The sequence below is a fragment of the Lynx canadensis genome, chromosome A3, assembly GCF_007474595.2.
Source record: "Lynx canadensis isolate LIC74 chromosome A3, mLynCan4.pri.v2, whole genome shotgun sequence".
Lineage (NCBI taxonomy): Eukaryota > Metazoa > Chordata > Mammalia > Carnivora > Felidae > Lynx > Lynx canadensis.
In genome coordinates this window covers 91,278,643-91,291,030 of record NC_044305.1, presented here as the reverse complement: position 1 = coordinate 91,291,030, position 12,388 = coordinate 91,278,643, and the positions used below count along the sequence as shown (strand labels likewise).

General features: G+C 37.6%; 1 protein-coding gene across 2 annotated transcripts in view; it reads left to right on the top strand.

Moving 5' to 3' along the window:
- The window catches only part of GCFC2 (GC-rich sequence DNA-binding factor 2), a 61,954-nt gene extending 57,383 nt beyond the window's left edge, over positions 1-4,571 (top strand). For both annotated transcript variants that reach the window (XM_030310965.1, XM_030310966.1), the window contains exons 16-17: positions 1,407-1,531; positions 2,890-4,571. In XM_030310965.1, the coding sequence (XP_030166825.1) occupies positions 1,407-1,531; positions 2,890-3,007 (243 nt within the window). In that variant the 3' untranslated portion in view covers positions 3,008-4,571. The remainder of the gene's footprint in view (positions 1-1,406; positions 1,532-2,889) is intronic.
- Positions 4,572-12,388: the final 7,817 nt, after the last annotated feature.

Below are 12,388 nucleotides of genomic sequence, written 5' to 3'. Positions count from 1 at the left end.
TGACAACCTCACTAGTGCCTCTCCAGAAATTTCAGGATTGAAGGTTAAGAAGTGGCATTCCTGGGCTGACTTGAAACTACAGTGAAGTCTTGGGTTTGCTGTTGTAAAGAGCTGTTTCTACTGGAATTTAAGTACAAAGAATATTATTGTAGTATCACTTATAATAGTCGGAAACAACTTAGATATCCAAAAACATTGTTCATCAGATAAGTCATTTTTAAGAATTTCAGAATATGGAAAAATGTTTATAATACAAACTTTAAAACAACATAAAACATTGGATAGCAATTCCTACCCCACTCTGATTTCTTGGGCTATGGTTTTTATATCACATAGTTTTAAACTACATTATCTCCCCAAAATTGAATTCAATGCCCATGCTCTGTATTTCACGTTCAGTTTAGTCCTCTTTGACCAGAAGAGTCTACTAGAGAAGTAGAGAAGACGACACAGGACATTCTCTCCACAGCTTGTGGCTAGATAACCATGCTAAGACAGTGTGGCTTTAAGTCCTGGGATCATTTATGGAAAAGTGAAGGAGTTCTGTGGAAATCTTATTGAGATTGGTGATACAAACAAGTGAAAAGCATGTGCAAATAACTTTAAATTTCAGTCCAGTAAGGGCTAGTATTTAAACCTTGGAAAAGAGCTAAATATTTCTACCCCTCGGCAGTCCATGTTTCCCCATTTTTTCTGGATAATTGAAAAAGGTGATTAAAGAATAGGCTAAATCTTTGCCTCAACTGTGTTTTGAAAAGCATACATTCCAGAACTTCCACTTAACATTTTGTAATGTGTATAGGGTATATATTCCTCCCCAACTTTACATTTGTAAGTACTGATCTTGATATTACCAACTATAGCATAACCTGTTTGTCAAAGAGTTTCTTTGTATATGATCTCAGGTTTTTTCTTTCTCTCATTCTCTCTTTCCTTCTAGTCTTCTGCTCTGAGGAAATTTTCTTTTTTTACTTAAACATTTTTCTGTTTTTACCAAACTTTCCCCCAATCATGCATTACCTATAGCATATTTTCCCCAAAAAAGAAAAATTGAATGTAATTGACTCTTTATGCTGCCATGAACTTTTAAAGCAGTGTATTAAATTAGATCAGAGCCATAATTCTTTTATTCTTTACCACTAAATTTATTCTGTACCACAAATACCACTAATGATTAGTCATAAAGAATAGCCTATTTTAAGCTCTTAGCATTAAAATATAGGATTTTTTGAAAGTATAACCCTTGACCGAGAAAACTTCTCAAAATATAATCAACCATAAGCCATAAAATGGGAAAATATACAACCTGCATGATCACTATAAGGATTAAATGAGATGATTGATGTTAGCAAAAGGCCTTAGATAACTGTTGTTACTAAACAATGACTGTGTATTTTGATTAACAGATAGCAGCATATTTACCAGCAAAATGGTTCCAAAGCTCTGCCATGAGAATGTCTATTCCCCAGCTAGAAAACTTCATTCAGTTCTTGTTGCAGTCTGCACAGAAATTATCCAGAAGTGAATTCAGGTAATTGTGCACATTTGTATCTCCATAAGCATAGTTCAAGGTTTCTTTTTTACACTCAGCAATTTTTAGGAAAATTTGTACTTTCACTCTACATCTGGAAAAACTCTGTGGAGGGGCCCCTGGCTGGCTTGGCTGGAGCATGCAACTCTTGATCTTGGGGTTGCAAGTTCAAACCCCACATAGAAATAACTTAAAAACAAAATCTTTAAATCAATAAATAATAAGTCCTTAGAGACTATCACTATAGAATTAGTAGATATTTTCATGTGCAATCTTAGGAATCACTATTTTATACTCACACCTCACGCATAATAGTTCATGTCTTTTTTAACATTTACATATTTATTTTGAGCAGAGAAGGGCAGAGAAAGAGGAAAAGGAGAGAATCCCAATCAGCCTCTGCACTGTCAGTGCAACACAGAGCCTGACACAGGGCTCGATCTCACAGTTCCTGGGATCATGACCTGAGCCAAAATCGAGAGTCAGACGCCTAACTGACTGAGCCACCCAGGCGCCCCAGTAGTTCGTATTTTTAAATGTAAATCTCTTCCAAAGTAAGCATTTCCAGAAAACTATTGCACAGGGGATTTGGGAAACTATAAATCAAAAACCTCTTATAGCATGTTTTCAAAGTGTTTTTCATTTTCCTAGCCATTTTAAAACCTCAGTAATTGTTAAGTGCAGGTCTGCAGCCTGATGTTTACCCAGGAGTAGCTAGATCTGTTTTGGGTGTCTCATTCACCTCACTAGATGTTTAGGGGTTTAAGTACAGTTGCGTTCTGATTAAGCACTTCTCCAAAATCAAACTAAAGCATTTTTAAAAATAAAAAACCAAGGGGCGTCTGGGCGGCTCAGTCGGTTAAGCAACTGACTTCGGTTCGGGTCATGATCTCGCGGTTCGTGGGTTCGAGCCCCACTTCAGGCTCTGTGCTGACTGCTCAGAGCCTGGAGCCTGCTTTGGATTCTGTGTCTCCTTCACTCTCTGTTCCTCTCCTGCTCGTTCTCAGTCTCTGTCTCTCAAAAATAAATAAATGTTTAAAAAAAAATTCTTTTTAATAAAAAAACCTAGATTTGTAGCATTTCTGTGGGTAAATATTCCCACTGAGACTCCCACCATAATAGCCCATACAAGCTGATAGCCCCCATGCCGCAACTCAGCTTTCTGATGATAGCTTTAACTTTTTACAGCCATTCACATTAAAATTTGCCAGCATACACATCTAATAAGAGTCTCTAGTGGAATGCTTATTTGGAAAAGGTAAAGTCTGGAATATGAGATACTGGCTTAAACCTTTTTCAGATTAACAATTAATGGTTCCCTGTCTCATGCACTTCATTTTCCTTTTTTTGTTTCCCAGGGATGAAGTCAAAGAAATAATTCTTATTCTGGTGAAAATAAAAGCTTTGAATCAAGCAGAATCCTTCATAGAAGAATGTCACCTAGACCATCTTAAATCAGTAATTAAAGAAGTTTGAGCAAACTGTGGGAAGTACTAACGTGAGATTTTAATATAATCACTCATGGCTCATTTGCTCGGGGCGGCGGTGCCCGCAGGATTCCCTCCATTCCTTCGCCTTATTTTACCTTCTGGTATCGCGAAAGGCTGCCCCTCTGTGGTGTTTGCAGGAAGTAAGCCCACAGGAGCAGTAAGAGTTAACATACTTCCCTTTGATTCTTTGGACCTCTTTTCCACTGGAAGAGAAGAGTTGGGGAAACCTTGCTGCTTTGGCTTTGGTGAGTCTTCTGAACTGACCGTAGCAACATCTGTTAGTCCTCTTCATCCCGTCTCTATTCACAAAAAATTAAAATGGAAATCTTAATTGGAATGAATCATTTGCTAAGGGTTAACTGATTAAGGTATTTTAAGGCTTTTGATAACTATTGATTGTCAGATTGTCCTTCAGAAATCCGTACCAATGTATTGGGCCAAAACAAGTGTAATAAGCCAGCAAACCACCCCCCCGCCATAGGTTTTTTTTTTTGTTTTTGTTTTTGTTTTTGTTTTTTAACTCAGTACAAATTCAGTAGATGTAAAAAATTTTAATTATTCTTTTGGCTGTTAGTACTTTTTTGGCCATTTGCAATTCTTTTTGAAATCCACTCATGTTAATGGCTTTGTAAGAACTTTGTTTTAAAGATACCAATGTTTTGTCTATCCTATGTTACTGTTTTCCATATTGTCATTTTTTCTCTTAATGTATGATGTTTTTAGTGTGCTAACATTACTTGTTAGGTACTTAGATTTCTCTTCTGTTAGGGTTTTTGTCATTGGTGATAGGCTTAGGATACACGTATTTTGAATATTCAGAACATGTAATAAACTTTCCGATAAAATATTTGTGTAATTGAAAAGAGACTGAAAATTTCTCAAAATGAGTTTACTAATATTTTTTTCTTAAATCTGTTCATTAAATAACTCCAGGGTGACCCTGAATATATATTTTGTAAATTATTGCCCCAAAGAATATCAGGGAAAAAAATACTATATTGTAGGACTTCAGCATGTGGCTTCTGACATTTTCACCTCTAGTTTTGAAGCCGTGTATTTTTTTTTTTTTTAACATTTATTTATTTTGAGAGAGAGCAGGAGAGGGGCAGAGAGAGAGGGAGATAGAATGCTAGCAGGCTTTGCATGGTCAGCATACACAGCCCGACGTGGGGCTCGAACTCACGAAACCATGAGATCATGACCTGAGCCAAAATCAAGTTCAGATGCTTAACCGACTGAGCCACCCAGGTGTCCCTGAAGCTGTGTATATTTTAACAGATTGATGTGTTATTTCTATTTGTGATTCACTAGTATGAACAGTTTGAATGCTCTTTTAGTTACACAAATTATATAAGAATAGGATCTCTTCTAGAAAGCATTTAGCATTCCTGCACCAATTACTGTCCCAGAGGTAACTGCTGTTTTCATTTTAATGTTACCATTTCAGACTTTTTCTCTTACACAAACGTACATGTGTGTGTTAACACAAAAGGCAGATCTTTATTGCATATGAAATTTTAGTTTTAATAAAGTGTACATTTGGAAATTTCCCTGACTTTTGTATTTTTTTTTAATTTTTTAAGTTTATTTGAGAAAGAGAGCACAAGCAGGGGGAGGGGCAGAGAAGAGAGACAATCCCACAAGGCTCCCCACCATCAGCACAGAACCCAACGTGGGGCTCAAATTCATGAGCTGAGATCAAGAATCGGACACTTAACCAACTGTGCCACCCAGGTGCCCCTGCATTTTTAATTAAAGCTGTGTTGGACATGTTTACATTTTTAATTTGGTTAGAGAGATTTTTCTTTTTGTAGAATGGGAAATATTAGAACTGCTTTCAAAACTACAAATTGCTTTAAACTCCCAATAATTTAACTAAATTTCATTATAGTAGGCTTCATTATACTTGGAGTTTGAACCTCAAGATTCAAAGAACCGTCATATATTATAATGGAGGATAATCAAAAACATCTGTGAAACTTCCTTAATCCCCAGTGCAGATTTTTTCTCTTCTTCCTGTTAACAATTCATCTCACATCTCAATTCTCTCCCTGGATTTTTTTCAGCTTTTCGTTCATATAAAGAATATGAAATTTTAAAAAGTCATCTTTCTTATTCTGTAAAAAAACTTATATTGACTCTTAGGAACCCAAAAATGGACACTAAAAACACCTCAAAACAATTGATTTTTGCATTTCTTAGGCCTGTGACAAAATATTTATGGAGAGGACTCCCAAGAAATACCATATATGATTCAAAACCTGAAAAAGCTATAACAATAACAGACCAATATCCCTCATGAACACAAGAATAAAAGTCCTTCAAACATTAGCAGATTGAACCTAGCAAAGGATAATACATCTTCACCAAATAGGTTTTATTCCAGGAGGGCAAGGTCTATTTAACATTAGAAAGTCAATCAATATGATTTACCTGTGAACAGAGGAAAATATCCTATCAATGATTATAGAAAATGCACTGGACAAAATTCAACATCCTCTCACAATACAAACCCTAGGAGTTAAATTCCTCAGTCTTACAAAGAGCATCTGCAAAAGAACATCTACACTTAACATCATACTTCATGGTGAAATACTAAGCAAACCAAGGATGTCTGCTCTCACTATTTCTGTTCAACACTGTTCTGTAAGAGCCATACAATCAGTCAAGAAAAAGTCATAAAGATTGGAACACAAGAGCTCAGAATAGTCATTCACAAATGATACGGCTGTTTACACAGAAAATCTTACTCCGCAAGAAAAAGAGAACCAGCCAGAACTAATAAGTGAATTTACCAAGATCTTAGAAAAATCAAGGCCTGGGGCATGCTGGTGATCTGATTAGAAACTTAAAGTTTAAAAACAGTAACATTCTAGTAGCAAAAAAAACATCAAATACCTAGGAACAAATGTATAGATCTATGAGACCTCTGCAGTAAAGAGCAAAACTTTGCTGAGAAGATGAAAACTTGGACTTGAGAGACATCATGTTCGTGAATTGGAAAACAGTTTTCGGTTAAGGGGTCTATTCTCCATAAACTGATTTATACTTCACAATCCCTATCAAAATTCCATTAGACTTAAAAAAAAAAAAAAGACTGGTTTAATATATTAAAAATTATGTAGAAGTGCGAAGACCTTACAAGAGCCAAACAACCTTAAGTTGGAAGACATGTTTACCTGCTATCAAAATTTAAAGGAGGCATCTGGCTGGCTCAGTTGAAAGAGCTATGACTCCTGAACTTGCGGCTGTGAGTTCAAGCCCCACATTGGGTGTAGAGATTACTAAACTATTTAACAAAAAACTTACATGAAGTTTAAGTAATCAAGACTGTGGTATTAGAATCAGTCAAGAGTCCAGAAACAGACGTACACAAATTTTAACCAAGATGGCAAGTTGATTCAGTGGGAAAAGGAAAGTATAACAATATTGGTGAAACAATTGAATGTACGAAATAAAAAGCCTTGACTCTTAATCTCTACTCAGACACACACATACACACACAAAATCATGGATTTAAATGTAGAACCCAAAAACAAAAGTATGTAGGAAAAAAAAATTTGAGATTTCTTGGACACAAAGTACTAAACGAAGAAAAAAAAAGGACAAGTTGGATTTAAAATTCAAAATTTACGCAACGTCTTAGGTCCTCTGGGAAGTACAAATTAAAACCACCATGATACACCATTTCACATACACTAGAATGACTGGGGGAAAAAAAAAACTAACATCCACAAATGCCAAGAATGTGAAGCCACTGGAACACTCCTATGTTGCTGCTGGAAGTATAAAATGAACAACCTCTTTGGAGAACTATTCATCAGTTTCTTAGTAAAGTTAAACATTCACTTGCCATACAATTCAGCAAAACCATTCCTGAGCATTTACGCAAGAAAAAATATGTCGGGGCGCCCAGGTAGCTCAGTTGAGCATCCGACTTTGGCTCAGGTCGTGATCACACAGTTTGTGGGTTTGAGCCCTGCGTCATGCACTGTGCTGACCTCTCAGCCTGGAGCCTACTTCGAATTCTGTGTCTCCCTCCCTCTCTGCCTCTACCCTGCTTCCCCTCTGTCTCTCTCTCCCTCTCTCTCAAAAATAAACATTAAAAAAATATATATGTTCACAAAAACATGAGTATACATAACTGTTGATAAGAGCCTTATTAATAGCCCAAAACAGAAGGTATAACTGGTGTATTCATAAAATGGAAAACTACTCAGCATTAGAAATGGGCTAATGCATATAACTTAATCTCAAAAACATCATTAAATGAAAGAAGTTAGAAAAGAATACATACTTTATGATTCAACGTAAGAACAGACCTAAAACGATGGAGGAATGAAAATAGACGAGGAATCTGGTAGTGATGGAAATGCTCTGTAACATGATTTGCATAATGGGTACAGGAGTGTATTCAAAGTTAATTCATTGAATGGAAAACCTAAGATCTGTGTGTTTTATTGAATGTTATAGTGGTGCATCAATTTTTTAAAATACTTTATAGATCAGACAAGTGTCTGGAATAGTGAACTATCTCACACACTGTTACCCATGGGCTGAGTACCTTTGAATACCATACTAATTGTTCTTCGTGATACTTTCTAAAGTCATTAGATGTTAACCGAGGAAAACTGGTAGGGATATCCAGAGATACTTTTGTTTTTAACATACCTAGTCCATTAGACCAGTGTTGGATTTGTTTATCATAATTGAGAGAGACAGACGGAGTTAGAGTGAGTGGGGGAGGGGCAGAGAGAGGGGAGAGAGAGAGTCCCAATCCGCACTGTCAGCGCAAAGCCCAAATTCACAAACCAGGAGATTATGACCTGAGTGAAAATCAAGAGTCAGACGTTTAACCGACTGAGCCACCCAGGTGCCACTAGACCAGTGGTTTTCAACCCCTTTTCCACCCAAATGAACCTAAACCTAACACATTTCTGTCAAGAATAGTACCTTAGAATGACTGCCCTGAAGGATTTCACATAAGGGATTCAGTGTGATCTGCTAACCAGAAATGCCCCCAGGAAAATTCTGTAAGAGAATCAAGGACTAATTTATGTTGCCAATATTCTCTTAGTCAAGTCGCATGGAGTTAGTCCAGAGAAATGTGAATTAATGTCAATAAAGATTTGACATTTAATAAAAAGCCTGTAAAAAGAAGATTCAGGTTGACGATTCAATTGAGTATTTTCATGTAGATGGTTTCAAGACAGAATTATCTATAGACCCAACAGTTCCCAAACTGAGCTGAGATGCCCTGGGCACTGTCGTAACCCACAGGACATTGTGGGACATTTTAAATTCTCAAGGGAGACAGCAGTACTCAACACCACTCACAAACCACTGGAGCTTCTAGCTCAAGGCTGTTCCGTGTCAACGTTAGATCATGTTACAGTACTTTAGAAGACAACACGTATTTGTGAAGCTGGGTTTCCAGAGGCCGCTGTTAAAAGCAAATGGAGACCAGCCTTGAAAATTCCCTAAGCAGGCAAAACCAGTTTAGTCCTACAAGCAAAGCTTAATTTAGCTTATTTTGCCAGACTGACTTGACCTGGGTCATTTCTTATTTACACCTCTAAAAATCATAAATAAAACTTAAACTGTTTCCCAAGGTTGGTATGAGGTAACCACTGACCAATTCACTATCATTTAAGAAAATTCTAATATAACCAATGAATTTAGAATAAACTGTCACTGCTTTCTCACTATATAAACTGCTCACACCAACATACAACTGAGGGGCATCCAGCTGCTCAGTCAGAAGAACGTGAGACTCTTGATTTCGGGGTCATGAGTTCGAGCCCCACATGGAGTACAGAGATTACTGAAATAAATAAAACTTAAACACACACACACACACACACACCCCTGAGCTTTATTCCATGTTTTGGTTTAAGTGCTCCCAGTTTACAAACTATTTTTAATTACTACTTTGGTGATTCCCTGGTTTTATTTGTTATTTCTGAACTTCTGACACTGTGATAAAAGCAAGTACCTCATGAAATTCCATGTGGAACAGAAAATGAGTAGTAATGTCCAATTTGATTCCAAGGTTTGATAAGTTGCTTAGGGGCAGATACACACAACCCAATTAGTAATTATAATTTAAGGATGCAATATTTTATATGTGTATTATTTTTAAATATTTAGACCTAACTGGTTAATAAATGGTGCTAAGCATGGGGCACCTGGGTGGCTCAGTCGGTTAAAACATCAGACTTCAACTCAGGTCATGATCTTACAGTTTGTGAGTTCGAGCCCCGCATTGGGCTCTGTGCTGACAGCTCAGAGCCTGGAGCTTGCTTCAGATTCTGGGTCTTCCTCTCTCTCTGCCCATCCCCTGCTCACACTCTGTCTTTAATAATGATTAAAATTTTTTAAATAAAGTAATAAATGGTGCTAAGCATTTCTTGTGGTCTAGGGGGCTCCATTAAAAATTCCTTAAAAAACAGGGGCATCTGCAGGGTATAAAATCAATGCACAGAAATCGGTTGCATTTATATACACCAATAATTAAGCAGCAGAAAGAGAAATGAAGAAATTGATCCCATTTACAACTGCACCAAAAATCATAAAATACCTTGGAATAAGCCTAACCAAAGAGGTGAAATATCTACACGCTGAAAACTATAGAAAGTTTATGAAAAAAATTGAAGACACAAAAAAATGGAAAAATACTCCATGCTCATGGATTGGAAGAACAAATATTGTTAAAAATGCAATAGCATTTCTACCAAAAGCAATCTATGTATTCAATGCAATACCTATCAAAATAACACCAACACTCTTCACAGAGCTAGAACAAACAACCCTAAAATTTGTATGGAACCAGAAAAGACCCCAGTAGCCAAAGCAATCTTGAAAAAGAAAACCAAAGCAGGAGGCATCACAATCCCAGACTTAAAGCTGTACTACAAAGCTGTAATTATCAAGACAGTATGATACTGGCACAAGAACAGACAGTCAGATCAATGGAACAGAATAGAGAGCCCAGAAATGGACCCACAAACATATGGCCAACTAACCTCTGACAAAGCAGGAAAGAATATCCAATGGAATAAAGACAGTCTTTCAGCAAGTGGTGCTAGGAAAACTGGACAGTGGCAGGCAGAAGAATGAACCTGGACCACTTTCTTACACCATACACAAAAATAAACTCAAAATGGATGAAAGACCTAAATGTAAGACAGGAAGCCATCAAAACCCTCGAGGAGAAAGCAGGCAAAAACCTCTTTGAGGGGCGGCTGGGTGGCTGTCAGTTAAGCATCCAACTTCAGCTCAGGTTACGATCTCGCGGTCCGTGAGTTCGAGCCCCACGTCGGGCTCTGGGCTGATGGCTCAGAGCCTGGAGCCTGCTCCCGATTCTGTGTCTCCCTCTATCTCTGCCCCTCCCCCGCTCATGCTCTGTCTCAAAAATAAATAAATGTTAAAAAAAAATTTTTTTTTAAAAACCTCTTTGATGTTGGCCACAGAAACTTCTTACTAAACACATCTCTGGAGGCAAGGGAAACAAAAGCAAAAATGAACTACTGGGACCTCATCAAAATAAAAAGCTTCTGCACGACAAAGGAAACAATCAGCAAACCTAAAAGACAAGTAACGGAATGGGAGAAGATATTTGCAAATGACATATCAGATAGAGGGTTAGTATCCAAAATCTGTAAAGAACTTATCATACTCAACACACAAAAAAATAATCCAGAGAACAAGGGCAAAAGGCATGAATAGACACTTTCCCAAAGAAGATATCCAGGTGGCTAACAGACACATGAAAAAATGCTCAACATCACTCATCATCAAGGAAATACAAATCAAAACCACAATGAGATGCCCCCTCACCCCTGTCAGAATGGCTAGCATTAACAACTCAGGCAACAACATGTTGGAGAGGATACGGAGAGAGAGGATCTCTTTTGCACTGCTGGTGGGAATGCAAACTGGTGCAGCCACTCTGGAAAACAGTATGGAGGTTCCTCAAAAAACTAAAAATAGAACTACCCTACAACCCAGCAATTGCATTACTAGGTATTTACCCAAGGGATACAGGTGTGCTGTTTCAGAAGGGCACGTGCACCCCAAAGTTTATAGCAGTGCTATCGACAATAGCCAAAGTATGGAAAGAGCCCAAATGTCCATCGACAGATGAATGGATAAAGATGTGGTATATACATACAATGGAGTATTACTCAGCAATCAAAAAGAATGAAATCTTGCCATTTGCAACTACGTGGATGGAACTAGAGGATATTATGCTAAGCGAAATTAGAGAAAGACAAATATGACTTCACCCATATGTGGAATTTAAGATACAAAACAGATGAGCATAAGGGAAAGGAAGCAAAAATAATACAAAAATAGCGAGGGGACAAAACATAAAAGACTCTTAAATATAGAGAACAAACTGAGGGTAGCTGGAGTTGAGGGTGGGGGGCATGGGCTAGATGGGCAAGGGGCCCATCCCACTTGTTGGGATGATCACTGGGTGCTATATGTAGGGGATGAATCACTGGATTCTACTCCTGAAATCATTGTTGCACTATATGCTCAGTTGCATGTAAATTAAAAAAAAACAAAAACAAACGAACAAAACAGGAGCACCTGGGTGGTTCAGTTGGTTAAGCATCTGACTCTCAGTTTTGGCTCAGGTCATGATCTCACGGGTTCATGACTTCAAGTCTCAAGTCAGGTTCCATGCTGTCAGCGAGGAGCATGCTTGGGATTCTCTCTCTTTTCCCCCAACCCCTTCTCTCTCTCTCAAAATAAGTAAACTTTAAAAAAAAAAGATTAAAAATGTCTTAAAAACTAAATGTTCTATAAAGTGAGAAAGAACCACTGATAGCTTTTTCACTGAAAAACACAGAATGTTCCTAGACACACTTGGACTTATTTTTGTATAAGATTTTATTTTTAAGTAATCTCTACACCCAGTGTGGGGCACAAACTTACAACGCCAAGGACAAGAGTTGCACGCTCTATCCACTTAGTCAGCCAGGTGCCCCATTTGGATTTCTTAAAGCTAGAGAGGGAAAAACATAGGGAAACGACTTCCCTATTGTGCTCAAATTTTTAGGAACACCTCTAGGATTTTTAAATCATAAACGACTGTTATAGACCATTAAATTTCATAAATATCTGCCTGGTAGGGTGGCCAGCCTTCCCAGTCTGCCAGGACTAAGGTGTTTTTAAGATGCAGGGCTTCTGGTGCTAACATCGGAGAAGTTCCCTGCAAACCAGGACAATTTGGTCACTCTACTGCCTTCACTGAAAACGCCCCAAGCATTTTAGTTAGAGGCCTAATTTAAAGCAAAATGACCTGCCTTGAATTTCACCTCCATTCTGCTGTTTCTATAGGAGGCAAAATGTTAAA